Consider the following 24,115-nt stretch of genomic DNA (forward strand, 5'->3'; position numbering starts at 1 on the left):
TCGTCGTTCTTTATCTATAATTTAGTGAAAAATCAAAGAAGAGAAATTATGAATATTTTTCAAGGAAATCATTGCGATGGAGAGGGGGGAGGGAGTTTACTTATTTTGCATAACTTTCTAGTGAAACGTGATGAATATACAGAAATTATAAGATTTCGATTCCTAGAGGGTTCTTCTCTCGTTAGAACCGCACCATCAGGTTCAAGGTTGTCTCCTCCAAGACAAAACTCCTAGTGCTTTCGCTTATATCGGGCGAACGAACGGGCTCCTCTGCCGAGGTTGATTATCGCATCGACGCCGTCAGCAATCGAAATCAGCCGATTATCGCAAACGGCATCGTCAGCAATCGCGACGCATGGTGCAAACAGAGAAAACGGCGTGACGTCAAGCGGCGTGACAAGGTGTAAATCCCATCGCGAATGAATACCATCGATGGGAGAGGAAGAGGAGGAGGAGGAGGGAGGGGGACGACCTGTACATATGTGAAAATTAGTGATATCGCGATACACGCGCACGATTGCTCCAAGGTCGAAGGATATCGAAACGGCGCGCGGCGCGGCGTATACTTTCCGTACGATTGTCGCGGACGCTTTCACTTTTCGGCTTGATGCTAAATAAAAATTCCGCCTTCTGTCAAGCAGCATCCGCCTTCGCGGCTCCCGGTGGCAGTCCACTTTCAGTTTCACACGAGATGTAAGCGCCTGTACGAGATCCGCTTCTATTCCGGACTATTATCTCTACCATCAAATAGGTCACCAAATTCTTTCTATTTCGATATGCGTGGCAAGTTATACGATGAACGAGAACCACCAATATGAAAATATACTTTCGCACGAATTCGCGAATTTAACGATCCAGCCGGTGGTCTCTCCTCGCAAGGTGTGTACGAACTTTAGCTCGTGCCGGCTTTGTACGCAACCGGAAGTCGCGCTTTACAAATTTCTCCGTTGTCATCATTACCGGTCAGCCAGCCGCGGACGACACCGTTGCGGACTTCCTTCGTTGCAGTCTCCGTGAAGCGACGCTAATCCGTGTAATTTCGCATCCGAGTCTTTATCCGCCTGGAAATCCATGCGATATCCGGCGATCGATACGTTCTTGCGCGCGCATGTGTAATTATCAATCCCCCTACGAAAAATATGACAGGAGAATGTCCCCTTCGACGGTCATTTAACTGGCATTAGTGCGAACCGATGGTAATGGTAATTCAATTTTTTTCTTCCATTTCACCACTGATTTCTCAAGGATGCAAATTTATTATTGAGCGTTGAGTTTTTCTCGCAAGTAGCTCGTCTCGTTGTGATGAAATTTGTATGGAATAGCGATTACGCAAATTAAGAAAACCCATTGGACGCAGCTGCTGAAGATTTTTAATATTTATAAAAAGTTAGATTATAGAAACTTTAATTTAATGCAACAGCAATTGTCCGTAACGTCGCGCAACAATCATCGAACATCCAAAGCCGGTGCCAATGATAATGACTCGACCGTTTCCTCGAAAACGTCAAATGTTACACGTCGCGCGTGTCAGTTTCGAATATGGGTCACAACGCCCATAGTCCAATTTTCGACAGAAAAAAGAAAGAAAGATTCATAACTCCCTGTTATTTAATCAGGTTCACATTACGTCAGGTGCCGCAGCTACGGTTGCGCAACTGCGTGCTGGGGAAAGTGCAGACCGTCTTGACCACCGTTATGGTCGCTACTTCTTGACCTGAAATAAAATTGTCGACTGCCGCGGAAACAATTGCATTTCAATGTTCGCAACGCGGATAAAGAATAGACGCGATAAAAGAAATTATCATTATATCGTTTCTGTCAGTTTGATATTATAGATTAGCGCGACAATATTGATGACAAAATCTGACGAGAAAGAGCAGGAGAAAAAAAAATGTCGACGTGCGATATTTAATTATCTTATATCGCAGTTCGCGGACTTATTGAGAAGAATCGCCTTACGCCTTACGAGGAATCATATTCACGACTTTTCAGAAGATCTCTCTTGACTCTTAACTCAAGAGAATACGGAAGAATTTTTAATGCGTGCCAAAGTCCTGTGCGTTATATGTGTGTCATACGTGTAATGCAAATATGTGACAGGCTAGTCCGGCGAATAAACGTTATGTATATACGTAACGTTTTACAAATTAGTCTGGTCTATTTTACATATATCTCTCCTAGAAGAGATATTGAATCAATTTATTTAATATAAGCAATGGAATTTAATATAACAAATGATGAAAAATTCAAGAAATCTGTAAGAAGATAAGATTTCAGGATCTAGTTTCTGCTTTTTTGTTAATGCCTTCGCTATATATACAGGGTGTCTCCGTATAAGTGGCCACCCCTTTTTATCTCGTAAACTAACGGAGATAGACCTAATATAATATCAAATTAAACGGCTCTGACTAAACATTATTGTAGGCGCAGTGATCACTTAGAAACATTATCTTATGTTAGAGAGCGGAGAAACATGCGTAATTTTTGCAATGTAAAGTGACAACTTTAATAGATAAAAGTTGTAGCGTTTTTTTTTTTACGAATACAACGATGTGTGATATAACGACGTTATCTTACAAATTGTACAAATCATTTTCATTTAAAGTTTTACGGGCGACTATTACCTTTTCAGTTTCGACCCTGCGGTGTGACTAACTTCCGGCTTTCGCGTTGACGATTGACATGTAATGTTTTCACCTGATCATAGTACTCTCGTCAATGTCAGAGTCGGAAGTTGGCCACATCGCAGGACCGAAATTGAAAAAGTAGTAATCGCCCACAAAATTTTAAACCAAAATAACTCTTATAATTCGTAAGATAATTTCGTTTTATCATACATCGTTGTATTCGTTAAAAAGAACGCTACAACTTTTACCATATTAAAATTGTTACTTTACCGTGCAAAAATTATCATATCTTTCCGCTCTCTAACATAGATAATATTTCTAAGTGATCACTGTGCTTACAATAAAATTTAGTCAGAGCCGTTTAATTTGATATTATATTTATTAGGTCTATCTCTGTTAGTTTACGAGTTAAAAAGGGGTGGCCATTTATACACCTATATATATTTTTACCGGTTTTTTTAACGGCTATTGACAGCTACATATGACGATATATATGTGCATATATTAAGCACAGTCAAGTAACCATGACGACCTTGTAAAAAAAAAGAAGAAGAGGATAAAAGTGCGTCGCCAGTTATTTCAGGCAGCGATTGAGGCCGCGCCGAAAAATCGCCTCGCTGTGTTTCTTCGGTATCCATGCGGATCGCCGAATCACTTTACAGCGATATTATACATTTCTTTTAAGGCGACAGCCTAACCGCGGCAAGGAGCTGTTTCACGAATGCTGCAGAACGGGGATGCTTGAATGCATCCGCGCGACTCCGCGAGTGTTATCGAAGGGAGATTAAATATTCCGATTGCGGAAAATAAAGACGATGACAATGCTGGCGGGACACGAGTGCTGATAAATCTGCCAGTCACACTTTGACAAAGCGTTAATGTAAATTAGGAGAAGCAATCTTACGGCCGCACAAAATTTGTTGATTAAACAATGTAAGATTCCTCGCGAAAGAAAAATAATGATACATACAGAGAACAGCACGAAAAAAAGGAAGAATAATAAGTAGATATATAAGAAGGCATTCAAGAGTTGTAATATTCTATGTCGATAAGCTAATATTCGGCGTTGTTAGAATCATTAATGGTAATATTAGACGCGCGCGGCCGGAATTTATTGGCGATACACTGCCGCGTTCGATAAACAATGCGTTGATTCGTAAAAGCCGAGAAAATTGTTCTCCGTTTACTTCGACACGACATTTCAACGTCCGACAGATTTCACGACGCTGCTTTGTTACCCGGACTATAACTAACCTGCGGGATATTACCCGCAAGCGTACACAATCATAAGATTTAAGTGATTTCCACGGTCGTTAACCTTCTACCCCGTTTCCTCGTTCGTCGTTAAATGAACGAGGAGAGAGAGAGAGAGAATTTTTCGCGTCAACAGGAAGAAAATTGTGTATTTCGTTTGCCCATTAATCTTAATTCGCCTAGATTACGCGATGTGCAGATTGTCTCGATTACCTAATCTAACGTAATCCATTTTATGTACATGCGTTATAACGCAAGTCATTTTAAACATGTAATGTAACAAACGCTTTTTATCATATTGTTACGTAACGACGCGAATTACGGTGTATAATATTAATTGATTTGAATTAAAAATTAAATGAGACGGATTTTCATTTTCGAAGATAAGCGATCAGTAAGAGGAAAGAATAAAAGTAGATTTTTAAATCACATTGACGCTCTCATGTACGACGCGCGCTTTATACGTACTTACTTCTCGCTAGGCACAAACGTCGCGCGACATCGAGAGAATCTTCAGTGTCTTATTATCGGCGATGACAATGGCATAGCAAGGTGTTTCACCAAATTAACTACCGGAAGCGACCAAGTTATACGTGAATGGGCGCAGGAAGTCGGTGACTTGTGCCCTTGCCGTTTGCAATTTGTTCACTAATGCGGCACACTAAACGCTGAGCTCACGTGTGCCGTTGAATTATTCGCCGAAGAGAGGCACCAAATGTGGAAATTACTATGTAAATAAAGAATTCTCGGTCGAAAAAAAAAATAAAAACTTGAAGAATGGGGTATTGCGCGTTAACGTTCACCCCGGCCAATTTACAATCATCGTCGAAAGACCGTTAATCGGCGGTCAAACAAAAAAATTGCAGGATGTATGCATGCATGTTTTGACGGGGGAAAATTGAGAGCGGAAATTGAGCAAGAGCGGATAAAACGAATTGCAAACGGGTTATGCGCGAATTGCGAAGGAATAATCGTCATCAAACAACGTTTCTCAAGCGTGATACAAACCTTATAAAACAATAAGTAAGAAACGCGGGACAAGGGACATCGGAATTGAAGCAGAGATATAGAAATAGCGAAGGTAAAATAAGAAACGGCGGAAAAACCAGAAAGACAGAAACAAAAGAGAGACACAAAATTACATCAGGCATTACGAACGGAAATTGATGTAAGCTTGAGAGGAAGAAATTAACGATGGTCGGGATTAAAGACCGGGCGCAGAAGGAGCGGAGAAAGCGATCTCGCGGTGTCAAAACGGATCTCCGGATCGACGTGCGCCGAGGAACGGCCTTTCGCGAGGGAACAGCAGGTGATGGGAAGAGGTAACTACAGCATCGAGATGAGCGAAAGCGTCCGCAGGTCGCAATCCGCCTCTCGAAGGCGGAATCGGCTTTACCGCACGATTGGCGAGTAACATTGAACGGATGAGGAAAATCGCTATAAAATGCGCCGAGAAAAAGAGTGCCCAGATGAAGTACTGAAATGTTTAAGTACTCTTTTTCTTATGTAAGATCAACGGATAATCGTTGGATTTAAATACATTAAAATAAAATATTTTTTACGTACTGGGCATAATAACATTAAGAATGAGCAGCAGTTAATCCTTTCGTACAATTCGATATTTTTTAGTAGTTTTAAATGTTTTTAAAATTAAAAGAAAATCTTTCGCAGAAATAGCGAAGAAAAATCTTCTCCACATTTTTCGTTTCAAGGATTATTTCCTTCATGAAATCTTGAATTTTTGCCTAGCTGCCTATTTATTGCGTTAATTGTTGCTTGATGCGGTAGCATCAATTCAGGAAGCTGAACACACTGCATGAAAGAGTGGAGCACCGCGACAAACGGATTAAGACCTACTCTGGAATAATTAGCTGGAAATTCCGGATTGGAAGCCAGGGGGGAACATCGGCGTGGAAAGCATGGCGGGGAATCTGAAGACAAGGACGAGGAGCGAGCACGATCGCGACGTGGCGAAACGCGAGGGAGCAACAGGTGGAAGGGAAGGCAAGCAGGAGTATATTCGCCGCAGAGGGAAAGCATTAGTTGGAGCGAGACCGCCTGGGGCACTCCACGAAGGGGGAGGTGCGAGCGCGACGGCGCTATTGAGTGTCGCGATCAGCCCGAGTCCGAGTCCGCAGTCCATGCCCGAGTCAGTCCTCACTCCTCAGTCTCGCGTCAGGACTCGAAAGTCGTGGTGAGGAGGAGGACAGCGATCGATCGATCGGGCTGGCTGCCTCTCGACTGCCCATTCGCGATCAATTCCACTTTATCCCTGCCTTTGTTAGTTTCTTCGAATACCAGCGTTCTCGCGAAGCCTCCGTTTCTTTTTCCTCGCGGTGCTTTTTGGTGTTGAGTCCGGGTGTCAGTGTGTGAACGAGACAACGCCAACGTGGTGAACACCCCAGATGCTGTCGGTCGCTTCGTCTTCGCCACGTCCCTCAACTGCGCCGGCCTACGATCGGAATTACACGTGAGCTCGGACATTGGCGAGGATAGAAAGTGCCGGTGGATTGCCGCGGAATTACGAAAGGTAGGGACAGAGGGTGCGAAATTAGTATACTCTAAAAGAAGTTCAAGATATGAAAAATATAATCTACCGCGCAAATATTAGTTTTTTCAGACATTTCTGGCTACAAGCAGAATGCAAACTGACAAGAATGATGCGTGATTTCAAAACCAATATATTACTATTTTTCAAGCTATTATTTAATATTTGATGTCACTATAAGATTCATGATTTATAGACCTCAATGTGATTAATCTTTAACTGGGAATGAATACTACCGGTTTGCTTGCTGATGTGTCAGAGAATTTGTCAAATACGACAATGTTATTTCGACAGAATCTTGTGTTGGTTTCTGATTTTTATTCAAAGAGCAAGACAATATGAAAAATTAAAATTACAAGTTACGAATTTGTTAAAGAAATCGTGGCTGAACTTTAAAAAAAATCTAGCTAAAACATTGATTTATTATTGTTAACATAAGAGTCGAGAAGTACCATTTCTCACCCGATGACGTGTCCATTAATCACGTAACAAGACTGGAATTTTTGACTTTGTGCGAAAGGCGAAAGTCCTTCGCACTAATCAGGATGTATAAGTGATATTAGAAACACGTTTAACCAAATAGACAACACTTATATAGGTGTAAAAAGGAACGTTTAGAATAAATATTTCTCTTACAGTTAGGCTTTATGTTCGTGGTATCTAGAATCACTTAACGAGTCATTATATCTACCAACACGCACGTCATGTTCACTCTATCTTCGCAACGGAATCCTCACACGACGACCCGAAGTATCTTTTAAGAAGAAAGAATTCTGAAAGGAAGTTGTTCGAAGAATCGTAATATCTAAAGGTACCGCGAAACTAACACAAAGAATTACACGAGACTCATTACTCTCGCCGACTTTCGTGCTCTATGGAAGTCGGCAGGTCAACGAAATTTCTTCGGCTTCATGTGACATACATATCCTTCATTTGCTGTCTAAGTGAAATTCCCTCTAGATTGGCTCAACTTTTCTGCGTGCGACATGAGAAAGTGGGAAATTGTGGGAAAATTTCGTGTTCCGCTCCGACGCATCGATCGACAGTCCGACGGTATGTAAGCCCCCCCAAAAACAATCCTAGTAAAATCGTTCGAGACGAAAAGGAGACTACGATGTATTGTATATATTTAATGTGGAAAGAACTGCGAGAAACATGGATGGAGTATAACATAATTCTTGAAAGGAAACACCTCTATTAGTGTAAAAACTCCATTTTTCACACATTTTGCATTCAAAGTGTCAATCTTTCATTCTCATCTTCAGAATATATACAGCGCAGTTTCTGCAAAGAATACATTATTATTTCTATTACTATTTTTTATTCTCATGAAAATGAGATGTTAATTATCATATTCAATTACCGTGTATTAACCATATATTACGTATATTATATACGCAACGTATTAATCCGTCATATCCTCTCTGAATTCGTCTCGATTTGAGATCCGAAAATGAGATTTTAAATTTAAAATAGAACACGCCGATACTATAACTTCATTAAATGCGTACGAAATGAGCGTTAAACGCATGCACAATGCAATCATTGTGAGGATTCGCGGAACATTCGCGCCGCGCGCGAGTCGGCCTCACGTAATACAAGACACAGGAGTCGCGCTCTGACGATACCGGAACACACATCGCAGTGAAATCGAACGTAATGAGGCAGACGACCGTCTTCGAGCACATCTTCACACACGCATTAGCATTTCCAATCTCTCGTTTCTAGGAAGACCGATTTCCGACTGATCCTCGCTCACGAAGCTTTTGCCCACCGCGCAGATTGAAACTCAATGGAATAACATATTTCTTTCTACGATTTTTCCCCAAAAAAATTATTATAAAAAAGTTAATTATTATAAATCGTTAATTTTTTAAATCTTCGTATTAATAAATTTTGAAATTTAAATATCGTTGAATTCTTAAATAGCGTGAAGTATTTTTTTCTTTTAAATTTTTTTTGAGGTATTAATTTTAAAATATGCAAATAAAAAAGATTACATTTTGAAGATCCTAAAAAGTTAAAAATTTCAAGGATCTAAAAACTGAAGAAATCTGTGATCTTAAGATTTAACAGTTTAAAAACTTAATATGATGATTATTTAATGAAACTTTAATGGTCATTTATATAATTAATATTCTTAGGTAAACGTTCTGTACTCTTATAGGAAATGTTTGGAAGAGAAACATAAACTATATTAAGTGCAATGCATGCATTAACGTCTTTTAATCATCATAAAGTTTCTGACGTATTAATTAATCGGTTTCACATTATGCGGAAATAGATCGTGACGAGTGCCGTCATATAATAACATCGTAAAGAAATCCCACGACGATATCGAGGCGCGATGTGAAAGACCGAGAGAAATATACTTTCTAGACGGCACCAGATGGAAACTGCAAGTTAGACCCGCGCAAAGAGTATTGTTTCGTCTCTCGCGAAGTGCATGCAGCCTCGTATAAGGTCAAAGTAACAACTCGCTGTCATAACTTTCATCCGACGCTTCCCGTGAGGCTCATCACGATCGACGCATATGAAAAAATGTTTAATCGCCTTTATTTTAACGTACTTTGCCATCGTAACGAAATCCAATCCTCATCGTGAAAGCTCGCCGCAGAAATTTACCGTGCAAAAATCAAGCCTATTAAATTATATAATATTTAATACGTAACGCGTTAGAGAGATATTAAATAAATTACAATACTCTAAGCGCGGACGAGGACGAACCTTCCATAAATTTCGGTATCCCTCGGCAAACCAATGCGGATAGTAATTGGAAACGTCGGTTGTGCAATAACGGACAGGGGCGCGCGCGATAGGAAAAAGTTTGCTCCAATTTGCCGCGCTCGCGGCTAAAGGCACGCGAATTGCGAAACGGCTGAGAGATTAACTAGCAGCCGCTAATTCGTGCGATATCGCGCGGATGAATGCGCGATGGCGGCGACGGCGGCGGCATCGTCTGAGAACAAGCGCTTACGGACGAAAGAACATTTACAGAAGAGACGGAACGGAACGCTTGCTCGCTAGCGCGCGGTTCGCACGCTTTCTCGCAAAAAACCCGAGGATTACCCAAGTCCTCGTCCTTCGCTTCCTCGTTTTACTGCGCGATTTTCCGCGCGTACGCGCACTATATTTTCGTCTATCTGGGAAACATGGAAAACCTCTCCGTTGCGACGGATTCGCGAGAAAAGCAAAACTTCTTCAGCACAGAACTGTTCGAAAAATCGCGTTTTACGGACATAAAGAATTGCAATATAATCTTGTCTACTGTCTCTCGTATTTTTCTGTTATTAATTACATATCAATTACCATATTTAATTCTTCTATGAAATACTGACATATTCATTGGCCTTTAACTTCTTTAAATTTGTTGTTAACAAACTAGTGCTTATATTTTGTGGTAAAATATTTATATATAACTTCCTCCATTAAAAATCAACAATGGGAAATAAAAGAAACCAAAACAGATACTCGAAACGAACCTGAAATACATAGATCATCTAAGCGAGAGATAGCTTTTAAGAAAAGATGACATTCGATTGAGTCAAGTCTTGAAGTATAGAAATTTTATGATGAGAAAAAGACAAAAGACAAAGAAGAAGAAGAAGAAGAAAAATTACATAGAAAAAACTAAGCATAAAAAGTAAGCGCTAAACTATCAAAAACTAAGCATTATTTCTTATTGTTAAAATAATCAAAGTTTTTTAAAAATTATAAGAAGTATTGTTTAGAATTTGCATTAATTAATATTAATGATGTTATAAATAAGTGTGTTATCAGTGATCGATCGATAATTATTTTATGGACTTTATACAGTAAAATTACGTACGATAGGCGGATATGACTTGCTTATCTTTTTCCGTAATTTAATTACTCTGTGTGGAAATCGCAAATTATTATTTACCTATATTTAACGAGTGCGTTATATATACGTCATAATCACAAGAAGTCATGAAGACTAGAAATTATGCAAATTCGATAATTGATTAACATTTGTCGACGCACCGTCAAGGAAAATTGATCCAAATTTTTTACTGTCGCATAAGATACATATATATATTTTGTGATTAATTATTATTAATTTTACGATTATATCATTATTAATAGTATTTTTAAAAATTATTTTTACAATTATGCTTATAAATTAATTTTCACTATAATTATTTGTGATTATGTTTCGTGTTAGGAAAAAAATTCAAAGTTAATAAATATAATGCCTAATCAAATTTCTGCTCGGATAACTGTCAATAAATAAATCTTTGCTTCGGACATCAAAATTTAAATCTTTAAAAAAAAAAGAACAGAGTCATCGTGCGTATTGTATGTTTCGAGAAATTACGCATCTATCTATCTTTGAAAGGATAATACAAGTGTTTTTTTTTTAATTTGTTGACTTGCTTGATAAAATGATATTGACGTAACTATTCGCCTAATGGCGTTCGGATAACTTTGAATTGAATTGAATTTGCAAATGAAGTTTTTTTTTGCATTATGAGTCTGCAGTCTATACGCAGTCCTCCTCGTATGAATTAATTGAACACATTTGCACAATTCTTTGGCCTTACCTTCCTAACATACTTATAATTTTCGTGAAATCTGATCCTGGTTGTAAAATATATTTAAGTCCTGTACAATCATACAAGATTTTATAGAATGTTATCAGATTTCGTTGATGTGTCATTAAGAATCCACAAAGCAATCAGATGACATTAACGCTTTGCACCCAGTCGAGAATGGCTAGATCTCGTGTTCAGATTTGAGCGAGAATCGCGTGCGCCTCGGAAAAACACCGCGTTTCAAAATATATATACACAAGATTGACAAGTTTCTCAAGTATCGTAGAGGTCTGTAACAGGCATGATCTCCAGATGGGGTTACGGAACAGCGCGATTAAAATTGACGGTGACAAAAAACGCTGACGATACAAAAAGAAAACATTCGTGCGAATACATTGTGCCATTGAGTGCCAACGTACTGAAAATGCACGCGTGTTACGCAATAAAATTTGCAAGGACTTATCGCTTATAGTTATCGGGACGCGACAAGAACGATTAAGTTAAACGTATTGATATTTCAGCTCGCTCGGTTACAGGGAATAGATACGTTATGGAAAATTTTGCAGTAGAGGAAAAAAAATTCTGTTGCTGCGTTAAATAGATAAAAGTTATAAAAGTGAGCATATGTAATATCTTGGTAGCGTTGGAGCGTATTGCAGAAACGTCCGAAGTGGCCGCGGCCGATCGCGGAAGATAATCGCGAACGTGAACGGTGCCTTCGGCTTTTCAATTCGCGTTACGCAAGGAAGTCATCACTCGTCGCCGTAGTCCGTCGTGGTCGGCGAGAGAACAAAACGGGATCGCACCCGACGTCGCGACGGGAACGAAAGAAATCGACCCGGCGAAGGTCAAGTGCCATCGCAGCGCTTGTCATTGGAGTCACGCTCAAAAATCCGCGTGGCCAGCAGCAACGACGACGAGCGATATCGCGATCGCGGTTGGGAAATGTGCCAAGGTTAGTCACGGATGCCGATTTTTATAGCGAAAGTGGTGCAACGACGTCTGTTGCGAACTTGCGCGGATGCCGGTTTGGAAGCGTTCTCCAAACTCCGTCGGGCGGCCCCTCTCTCTATTCGTTCGCCGGCGGAGACCAACAACCAACGCCGCAAAACGTCGCGCTTACGTAAGAGCGCAACGTGCGCACGGATCATATGTAACGTAAACATATCGTAATGAGGGAGAATATCGTCGAAATTGCAAACGAAACTATGCAAGACTCCTCGAATATCTGGGGTAGTGTCACCGGGGTAATTTTCGCAAAATCGTATATAGCGATGGATTTCTTTGATCTACCCTGTTGTCGTATTTTTATTCCCGCTGCAAATTTTGATGGCGCATATTTTATAACGCGTATAAAAAAAAAACTCTGCTCCATGGGACAATTTGGGAACATTCTAAAGGTCTCTTCTGCGGCCGAATGTTGCCGAAAGTGTTGGATCATTCAGGCGTACGATTCGATCGTCTCCCGCTTCTGACATCGCAATTCAGGATTGACGTCAATGACTTATGTCATTCCCGTAAAGTTTCACCCGAATTGAATTTAGGTCGTCGGTTTATTTCCTCGTGAGATATCTCCCTATAAAGGCGATTATATGGTCGTCGAATAAGCAACTCTCACGTCGAAAAATAAGCCATTATGTTACGTTATAATTACGTAAGCATTGTGAATGCCCATATGGTAGCATTATAAAATCTGTTAAAAAAAAAGTGCAACTCGCGCATTATCAAACTATTTTACTCGACCGAAGATCGGACGGCACGCAAACAGTAATTATGCAATAATTTATACTTTCTCAAACATTGTAAATCTTTCGGATCAATTAATCCTGTTTATATAAACTTGAGGATGAGTTTATTAAACTTGAGAGCCCAATAAAGACGTCGTAAGTAATGCGTTATCTGCCAATTAGCTGTCACTCAAGTTAATTAATTCGACCTAGACGTGCACCTAAAAAGTAATGTAACAATTATTACGTTTAGATGTTATCCATTTGGAGCCTAATCCATTTCTATATAATTTGAACGATAAAGCAGCAAATAGCTTTATTTTTAAACAATAATATTTACCAAATTTTAATGTCCATTTAACTTGCGTATCAAAAATACTCGGCGACTTACAAATACGTCGGCGTCGATTGTCGAAGTCAGCAAAATTTTCAGACTTATTGTCAGTACAAACTGAATGGTTGTTGCAAAACTCTCAAGGTCATCTAATTGAGTATTAAAATTATCGCACGTATACTTATATATGAAACACAGTGGAATTGCTGACTCATACACTCGTTCTACATTTTAATTATTCCGGCTGTTATGGTTTATATTATAAATACACAACGAACAAACGTATGCGTGCGCATAATCAGGCGATATAAATTCACATTTTTTTCTTAATTTCACAACTTTTTCTGAAATATATGTGATGGCGAGTACGACCGAAAGAAAGAAGACAGCAATATTGGCATTGAGAGAGCAAAATCGAACGAGTAATTTCTGTCGACGTTGAATGTGCGTCGCACGAGGGAAGGGTCTCGATTTAAATCGAGCTGGATTAATTAAATAACCCTTTTATCTATGTAATGCATATAATTTGAAACAGTGAATTACAACATGCGACAAATGGGTGCGCCAGAAAAATGCACGTCACTTCCAAAGTAATTTCACTTTAGCTTAAAGTATTATAATCGCAACGCTGCAGACGTCGAGATTTCATTTTCGTAAAGTAACGTTCCAATGGAGATTATTGCTTAAACGATATACCTACAATATTACGCAAGTTTACTTATCGGCGGGGAATCAATCTAATCACGAGTGTTCGTCTGATGCCGGCTGATTCGAGAAAAAGACACGCCGTCGTGAAGCGAACACGCGAGGAGAAAGCTTCCTCGCTACTTCCTCTCTGAGAAGCGAAATCAAATCTGCCGCGCGGAAAAAGCGATGGGAATGATTTTTTTACATTGATCGTCATTGGGATACGTGTCTCGACCATGGCCCAGAAAACAAAGAGGCTGATCTTTCCACACGCGCGTCCTCGCGCCATGTCTTCGCGCGGAATGTCGCATTGTGCAACGCTCCTGCACTTCGATTTTCGAATACTAAGCGTCATTACGCAGAGGGCCCCCCCATTGACCATTAGCAAATCCGATAACTGCGTTATAAGCGAGCACGCGTCCACGCGACGGATCCGCGCAAGCGTGAGCGGCGAAATTGCCTGACGAATTGCGCGCCTTAACTACTTAATATGATGACGTCAATTGACATATGGATATAGCAGCATATGGACGTATCTTTACGTCACAGGCAGGCTGCATTTTTAGTTTATCATTAATTTTTATGCACGGATCGTTTATAATAACAATAAATTAGAAACGCAATCTGACGATATCAGATATGCACGTGTTTATACTATATGTTAATTGACGTCATAATATTAAGCAGTTAAAACTCGTAATTCAGGCTTGCGTGAATCTCGCCGTTCACGCAAGCCTTTTCGGTTCAAGCGGACGATGGAAATGTTGCCTAAGTTCTCACCAACTCATCAACTATACAGACTGCTGTTGGACGCTATTAATTCATTGAACATTTTATGATAATCAATCGACGCGTGAACTGGAGAGTTCAAAAAGAAGAAATTATTCGAAGGGAAAAATTAATGTACGCGAGAGAGGTTTGACGGATCGGATAGCACGTGAGGGGTATAACTCTGATGAGGTCCGGCTTAAGCTTACATTCATAATGCCGTATTTACGTAATCGATCGTCGTATCTACGACCGGCGTATAAGTTTCAGTATCATTTCGCGAACGGCCAGTCGTGCACTCATTTAACTCGTCATTCATTACAACGAAGCGCCGTAATGCAGCCTGTACTTAACACGATCGTAATCACGGTGCCGCAAGCACGCGGCGATGGATTATAACGGTAATTATACATGTCACGATGGAATAAACCGCGTTGATGACGATCCTGGGATTGATCCGCGGAATTAATCGTATCACGGAAAGTTTGCGGCTACCGCGAGTTCGACGTAAATTCGCGGTTTACATAAACCATTATAAACGGTAGCCTCTTGTCTCTCCTTACAACTGGCAATCTCTCTGTGACTAATGCTAAAATTATGTACGACAATTAGAGACGTGCGCAGGACGATCCCTTGTCTCGCAATGCGTCACGCACGACGCGTCTTTGACACGATTAAAATCGTTTTAAATGCAATTGGTAATGCACGAGTAATGTACTGATAATGACTGAAATTATACTATTGTGGATGATTAATGCGATTTATTGTATGTTTAGTCATGATACGCAATAACTGATTGATCATGCAATTTTCAATAACAGGAAAAGAGGCTAGATACTAGATTATATATATGTATATATATATATATATATGTATATATTTTATATATAATTTGTATATATTTATTATATTTTAAAACCCGTTTGTTCGGCTCGCTCAAAAACCTGCAGCAACGGAAAAAAAAGTAGGAACTTTTGATTAATATAAAACTGATTTAATCGTCATCTTTTAACGATATCTGAATAATTTATCATTTTATCTCATGCATATATTTCGAAACCAATAAATTTATTTAATACAAAATTTACAAGAATCGACAAATTAAATGCAATAAAAAATGTAATTAAAAATGCGAGATAATGCAATGTATAAAACAATTTTTTAATCGAAGTCACTGGATGTTTCCACTGACGTCCGACACTATATAAGTATTTCCAAAAGTAAATCAAGACCTGTTTTATTAGTTGATCCACGTGTAAACTGTCGGCTGTAATAAAAAATCCATAGCGCGTAAGGAAATATTTAAAAGAGTTTTGTATTGTGTGTTGCAAGCGTCTTAACAACTAATAAACGAAAAAAATTGTACGTTATGGGTAAACTTATTCGCTCGCGCGAAACATCGTACCGCGTAAGATTTAGATGACACTGAACATTTAATATGGAATTCACATTTATTCGAAGAAGTCACGGTATCCCCCACGATATCGCACGCCGGGGGGGATTGTCGGATGAATAAGCGGTTCTTTACGCGACCGTGACCATATCGTCTTATGCTCATGCAGTATTAAGCGATACCGTCGGCGACAGTGAACCCCGACATCGGTGCGCGGTGCTATCATTAAGTACGCAATAGCGTCCCCTGTCTACGATACGTGCGATCAACCTCGTGGACAACCTTCGGCTGTCACATCGGTATGACCGTTCACACGATCGCGTAAGTTCACCCAGAATCACAATACAATTTATAAGTTGTACTGTTAAAACGCTCACAACACGTAGAAACATATGTATAACGCAGAGCGAGGGTCTCTTAAGTGCCTCTTTATGCGTATACCAGTGTTATATCACCACGAGAACGTGTTTTTTGCACAAATTGCAATTATAATATTCATAATTCATAATTCATTTGAATTTTTTTAATATCTTTTTGTGTAAGAACAAAAAATGTGACTGGATAGTTGATTTTATAATCGGAAATACATACATTTACATATTACTTATAGCTATTAATATGAAGGATTGTATAATAGTTATTGCTTATTCCTCAGCGATTTTATTTGCGTCCACTATTTGCTGAGCTTTACAACCAATTTCGGTACAATGATTCAATAAACAACAAGAAGAAATACGCGGATCGATGAAGATGTAGGGTCTAAAGGAGTAAACGTAACCTTGAATCGAGCAATCGATTTTGCCAAGCGCCGAGGTTTACTTTATTCTGTAACACAGAGACATACTTTATGAACAATCAGAACTGACGTCTATTTTCTCTTTCCCTCTTTCAACCCGGAAACTTAATGCGCTGAGTCATAGATAAAATCTTTCAGCGTGTTATCATATAGAAATGCGTTACATATCTTTATTTCACATCAACCATTTAACCATAACTTAGAAATACTTTTGATTCCACGTACATACTAATGTAATAATAATAATGGTAATAAAACCGTGAAGCTAAAACAAGCTTTACATATGTGCACGGTATGTGTACGAATGTGTGTGATATATGTCGTTACGATTAAAGCTGGGCAAAACGGGTGATTGCGTCAATCTCAGATTCAATTATTTTCACATCGACGGAAATATGCTTTTCCTCTCGCAGGCCAAACGCAGCTATGGGACGCAAACGGAACGTCAAATCGTGCCCGCCCACGATCAAAGCCAGACCGAAATTCGTATTACGGACACACGATAACCGGTAATGATAATTGTACCGATCGTATTGACCTTCGTATTATATATTTTGTTGAAATTTATTTAACACAAAAGCCAAAAAACGTTTTTCTAAAAATCACCTATTAAACTGTTGTACAATTATTTGTTATATTATTAATTTATTACTATTATCAAAGTTTATTATTTTTATCCGGCGTGAGAATTATATCGTTCCGCATTTTCTGTGTTATTCAATGTTGTCATTGAATATTGAAGCGAACGAATAGTGCAAAAAAAACCGAGCTGCATTTATCGAATCGATTAAGAAAACACGAAGGTTAATCGCGTTAGAATGATTGCTTGCAACGGCGACACATGGCTTTCTTCTTCCGCAGACGCGAGACGACTGCGCGGCGCAAACGGCGCGACAAGTTGTCCACAACGTTACAATTACCCGAGATCGAGCTCACGCAGCGAACGCAATCCGATCGGTAAAGGACTCTTGTCCTACCTACTCGCAATTTCTTAGCGATGGCTTCAAATGAAAATTCTCATTTCGTTACTATTTGTGGAAGATTCTCGCTATTATTGTCGAGATAAACAATGGCATGAGTTATCGATTACGTGCGAAGTACTCGAAATTACGTGCGATATTAACATAACTATATTATATATTAAATCTCAGCTGTATGTTTTACCGTAAATTTAAACTTTCTTCAATGTTTCTATGGTTTAAGAAAAAAATTTTCTAGCTGAAAAGGAGGTTTAGCAACAAAATGTTTTAATCGTGTTATGTTTTCATGCATAAGGTGTTTTTCCATTTCTGTATTTTCTCTAATAATATTTTCAGTAATGTGGCGGGTACGATAACTTTCTGACAAAAAGCATTGAAATTAATGAGATATATTACGACATATGGTACTCCGTTAAATTCAACTATAAAATGAAATGAGAGAATGAATTCATCGCTAATCGTGATGTAATGTGTGATGTAATAATCGTGGTGTAATAATTATGTGATGTACATGTTCACATTTTCTCCATCTGACAGGCTGTATTAATCTATATTTCATATCTAGAGTAAGAAAAACTAGACGACATGCGGCTCGAGTCGGCGATATACCATCAAGCGCCGTGTTGGTCACCGAAATTACGTCGCAGGGACTGGTTGATCGACAAAGGTTATTCTTAATAAACAGTCTCAATTGGATCTCCGTTATTTATTTCGATGTGTGTGTGTTTACTGGATGTTGCAATCATGTTTTGATTATTATAATTATCTGATAAACAAGTTTCACACAAGCGCACTGATCTTATCGTTACATCGAGATATCTCTGCAGTGCTAATGTTGTTTTTGCGCACCGCAAAATATCTATACCTGTTTGCTCCATTATGATTGCGCGTTACAATTGATATGCAGGAGTCGAAAGGTGTGCGCACAACATATATTTCTCGAAACACATCGTAGCGTTGCCCCTCGCAACGCTACATTTTTACGGCTGCGACATTGCATTTCTTACCGAAGCACGCACGTTACACGCATGTTGCACGCGGGCAATTGTGCAAATTCACCCGATTGCAGGCCGCGATTGCAATTCTATGTTTATGATTTTATGCGTCATGCATCTATTTTCGAGATACACATTTTATACACGCGTGCATTTCAAATCTCCGAGTGTTCTTGCCTATCTTACGCACGTAAAGAAAATATTATAGACGGAACTCCGTCGTGAATTCCTAGAATTATAGATCGCCGCTATAAGCGGCCCTTAATCGGAACAGACACGATCGTCATTTTGTAAAAGATCGCGTGCGATCGACAATCGCATTATTAGCGTATCCGGAAGCGTCTCCGTCTTCGTGTTCTTTCCTACGACGTTGAATTCGCCGCAAAGATTGCGCAATGCCACACAGTCCGGCCTTTTCCTTTTCTTTCTTGTAATACGCATTCTGCGCGTCCGGTATTGTAACCCGTTTGCCGCAATGCATCACGATTCGCAGGATTCACATGTATATCGCAAAAACCATATTATTGCCATCGTGTCGACCTACATAGATGATAGATAAACCGAAGATCGTTTGCTCATAGCGATGAATTCCCTCCAATGACACCGGCAATTTATTTGCAGTTACGATGCACTTATCTGTAATTATTAAATGCATACGTAATAATAAATTTAAATTTTCTCTGCAGTAAGATGGAATACGTACAATTTTTTTATGTGTTACATTATCGTGTAAAATCATATATTAATGTTAGATATTATTTTTCGACATCTAAATATATTAAATATAAAAATTTATGTATATTTATTTAATTTATATTTCATACAATAGCTTTATTTTTTTGTTTCAGTCGTTGTTTTCATTTAAAATCGAAGTGTTATTGCCTATATCAAATATTTATACACGAAATATAAAAGTTTATAATATGATAAATTAACGGTGTTGTACGAGTTCCTCAACGCGAATTCATCAGTATTAAGATGAATAATTTATTTCAGCAACATATATAGGAAAACATGTAGATACGTTGCATGCGCAACGTAGTCAAGGAAACTAATAGCAAATTGTGATTAACGTCACACATCAATGAAGTCACAAATCGTTACGCATAGTTAACGTTAATTATGTGACATCGAAACGTTGTCGCGTGCCTCAATTAATTTCTATAAGTTCCGTGAATTAAAATTAATTGATCACAATGAGTCAATTTTCTTACTTATTTTTCGTATCACCGGATATATCTGTATTAATAGAAATAACGAGTCGCTTGTCTCCCTTTATTATGCCTGCAAACGTCCGTCACTTATGATATAATTGTCCGCTGCAGCAGAGAAATAGATTGGTCGTTAGCACAGATCAACATAGGTGTGTTATCTCGAAGGATAGAGCAGAGAGTCAAGTAATTAATTAACCTGATGGGAAAGTAATTATGGAATAGTCAATATGTTATTTTAACAGACGTGCCGCCACGTGGGGCCCGATCGGCAAATCATAACGTCAAAGTGAATAGAATTGATTTTGATAATATATAATCGATCTTATATAGTAATTCAAATTGATTTTTAATGGCCGCTTCTATAGCAGCCAATTACGCAGGCAATTAATAATGAATCCGCAAGACTTTCTACATTCTAATTCAATGCTAATGCTTCAAACATTAAAAACCCGGTTTGAATCGTGATGTAATCTCGTGCCGTCCGCAGCTCGGGTCGGACTGCACTGCGAAGTTTTTCGTACGCGGTCGCGGCCGTGCGCACGCGTTTTTACGCGATATTTTCGCAGACACAGACGCATACGATACAGTTTTTTACGCAGTCCGAGACGGGCATACGTGCCCGACGGTTATAACTCCGTGTAATTACGTGCAGCAAAACGTTGCTAAATCATTCCCCTTCACGAGCGCAATGCCTGGTAATCCAGCGAATAAATATGCGTGAAAACTTCAGAAAACGCGTGTTTTGCAATGCGATATTAAGGCCGCCGGCGTTCATATATATATCCAGCCTATTTATTTTTGAAATCATGTATTTACGAATCAAGCGCGCGTATAGATGAAAAATAATCGCGATTGCTTTAGTGTTATTTTAACGTACAACTGATTTAATACACTACTGGCATGTTCATAATAACTATACGTTTTTCTCTATCACAATTAATATTTTTTTTTTACTGGCAACTGGGTTTGAAACTTTCTTCAATTATATTCTGGAGATAACGGTCTATTCAGATCATTGTTCGACGATCGATTTCTTTGGGCTATAATTCATCGCTTGAATTTGCGCAACGGACAGTAATGGTAAAATGTATAGCAAAGCAACGCCGCTTCCAATTAAACGCGTCGAGCAAAAAGGGAGAAGTCTGCCGACAACTCAATAGGCTATAGGGAAACGCTTTCCCGGACGACGTATAATTAGAACGAAGGTATCTTTTATCGAAGGCGATACAATAATTTCGAGCTCGAGCTGCTGCCTGAATTCGGGCCATTGCCTTCAGAAAGGGAAATCGCGAGACGCGGGACTCGCCGAATGCCGGCCGCGGCGCGGCGCGATGCATACGCGAAAACAGGAGCGCGAGAATTCACGCTCGCGCGGCATTACACGCGCGCGTGCCGCGCTGCATCGCGCACACGCGTTACGTATTCCGCATCCCCGGAGTACACCTGTATGTTAAACACGCGGCGGTGCGCGCGCGCGCGCGCGCGCGCACACACACACACACACACATACACACACACACATACACGCACGATCGTGTCCACGTATTGCCCAATGAATCGCCACGCGCGTAAGCGAAAAGAAAGCCGCGCGCCCGATTACGCAACCGCATCGCTCGACTCTTTCTATACGCACGCCGCGCAATCCGCGCCGAGATTTGCAGAATCGTTTCTCGCCATTTCTTCGCGTAACACGCGACAATTTCACATGGCCGTCGCTGTTTGGGGGCCGTCCGTTGTAGGATATCATTTTTCACATATCAATATATGTATGTTGAGTTTTTTTAGAATTCCAACAATAAGAAAATTTCAGAAAATTTTCTTATTTTTATTCGAAATTTTTTAAAGACCTGCGCTTAAAAGAAAATCAGTTGGTTTTCAATTTAACTGTTTCTTCGTTATTTCAATGAGATTTGAGGAAAACATTTCTCTTCATTTTCAACGAAATAAAAGGGAAGTACTTTTCCAATTAGGAAAAATTCGCATGGTCGGTTTTTCAATTTACACTTAATCGTATCTTCTATTACACGTCTTCTATACACAGAAACGGCAATACAATAGTTCACTCTTATTAGAGCACATTGCAATTAACGTTCCGCTGTTGCGGAGGTTCCACATAGCAATTTTACACGACACGCTGCAAATAAGCCTTGCAATGCAACCGCCGACGCAAAGAGAGAGATCTCTTTCTCTGCCAAATTACTATCGCACAAGACAGCAATACAAAGATATCGGCGTCATTTCGCCGTAATTCCATCGTTACTTTCTCGTTACCGTCACGTGCGCTTTCGTTTTGCAGCGACGGAGGTGCGGGTGCCGCCGGTCTCGCGAACGCGACGACGATGCAGAGCAGCAACGCGGACAGCAACATGGACCTGGCGACGGTGACGTCGAGCAACCCCGCCCTGGCGACGCCGGGGCTCAACAACCCCACCTGGAATCGTCAGCAGGCGGTCAGCGTCAGGCACGCCTTCAAGAGCTACGGCAGCAGCAAGAATCCGAACCATGTCCTACAGAATCTCAGCATGACGGTGGCCAAGGGCTCGATGTAAGTACAACGATTATTTAACCGTATACGATTATTTAATAAAGATCCCGCGAGATGTGATTTTATCAGAGATGTCAACGCAAAGAATTGCGATCTGTCTGGTAAATACATTCGAAGCAGATTAACATCAACAAGATGATGACAGTGATCTTAATAATGCAGCTCCTTTTATTTTCCATATTATTATACGTATACATATGATTAATATCGCTATAAATTTGTTGCCCTCGAGATATTGCCTAACTTCCTGATCTTAATACTTCTCCTGACGTAATGGCGATCGAAATCGCGAAAAATCGCGCGTATTTATGCGTTTCTGCTTAATGTGTTACACCGAGAAAGCGACGCGAAGAAACTCGTTTTCTATCTTAACGAGCTATTTATTGTAACGACTAATACATTGCACTGGCGCGCAATTAATTAACGCGATCCCTCGGCCGCGGTAAATATGGCTCAAATCCCGGGAGATCTCGATATGCGATAAGGATCTATCGTGATAGTTATTTCATAATGCGAAAACACAACAATGTAAGGAGTACGTGGCTACCAGGAAATTAAAACACTTCAAACGATAATTTCCGTTATAATCATTTCGGTACGCGTTTCGTAATCGCTATGCGATTGGGATACGCGATTATGTACCCTTTCGTGTTAACCGCCGCAAAGTTGAAACAACAATTTGATGTAAATTATGCATCTCGAGTTGTACAATCGCTTCTTTTAGTTTAAATTGTGCCAGAAACTAGAATTATGTACGTATTGCGAGAACACAAAGCGTACGAAGGATATAATAGTACACTTTTGCGGCGTGCTCTAAGTAGACGAAATAAAATGTTCATCAAACAACTTAATAGCGACTCGCAATAATCGCGTTGGAAATATGTCGACAGTTATGTTTTTAATGTTGTACCGGTAGAAACTGCCATATTTCCTCAACTCCGCGATTATTAAACCTCGTTCTCCAAACTTGGACAAATTCACCTGATAGATCCTGACAGAATGAGATTTTTAAATGATTTATTAAATCGTAAGATTTTATTAGATTGACTTAGTATGCTATAATACTTATTATTATTCGAATGAAACTCTTTTTTTATGTGAAACTGTACTATACATCCTTTCGTGAAAAAATTCAATCGCTGATCGAGGACGCCTTGTTTTTGACCTTCTCGCAGTCACAGAGATAATTAATACCTGAATGCCTTATAAATAAGGATAATTATTTATACGAGAGAGAGACAGCGAGACAGATACAAAAACTAAATTTTAAAGATATTTCAAATATTGTAAGAAAATCCGCTTTGTTTTTTTCTTACATTCCTGTTTTCCAGTTTCCAGTTATAGTAATTTTAGTATCCAGTTTAGTTATAGTTTTTTGCTGTCAGGCATAATTGGTACAAGACTTCAGTCGAGTTTGCACGATAATAATGATTAATTGCCGCTCCAAATCGATTAATTGTACGTATCCACTTTCATCTAATATTACTAACATTGAAAGAATTTTAAAATGTTCTGATCGAATCGGAAATGTACCGATTCTTTTTGCAATAAAATGAATCATATGTAAATTCTAATTAACTACTACATAATATAAATCTAATCTACTTTTGTGAAAAAGTTTTCAGAAAAATACAGAGTCTTAGAATATTCTAGTCGTTTATGACAAGTAAAAATGCAAGTGTCTGTCATTT

The 24,115-nt window shown here is 39.3% G+C and overlaps 1 protein-coding gene across 4 annotated transcripts in view; it reads left to right on the plus strand.

The window, feature by feature from the left end:
* LOC105460014 (ABC transporter G family member 23) overlaps positions 1–24,115 on the plus strand; it is a 48,693-nt gene that overhangs the window by 12,161 nt on the left and 12,417 nt on the right. The window contains exons 1-4 of one of the 4 annotated variants that reach the window (XM_011706444.1): positions 16,722–17,199; positions 17,552–17,647; positions 18,236–18,337; positions 22,176–22,424. In XM_011706444.1, coding sequence (XP_011704746.1) covers positions 17,117–17,199; positions 17,552–17,647; positions 18,236–18,337; positions 22,176–22,424 — 530 coding nt within the window. In that variant the 5' untranslated portion in view covers positions 16,722–17,116. Of the gene's footprint in view, positions 1–6,321; positions 6,412–16,105; positions 16,216–16,721; positions 17,200–17,551; positions 17,648–18,235; positions 18,338–22,175; positions 22,425–24,115 lie in introns of those variants that run through there. The other 3 variants (XM_011706443.1, XM_011706442.1, XM_011706441.1) reach the window with 3 other exon arrangements.

The sequence above is a fragment of the Wasmannia auropunctata genome, unplaced genomic scaffold, assembly GCF_000956235.1.
Source record: "Wasmannia auropunctata unplaced genomic scaffold, wasmannia.A_1.0 LD333475.1, whole genome shotgun sequence".
NCBI classification, from domain to species: Eukaryota; Metazoa; Arthropoda; class Insecta; order Hymenoptera; family Formicidae; genus Wasmannia; species Wasmannia auropunctata.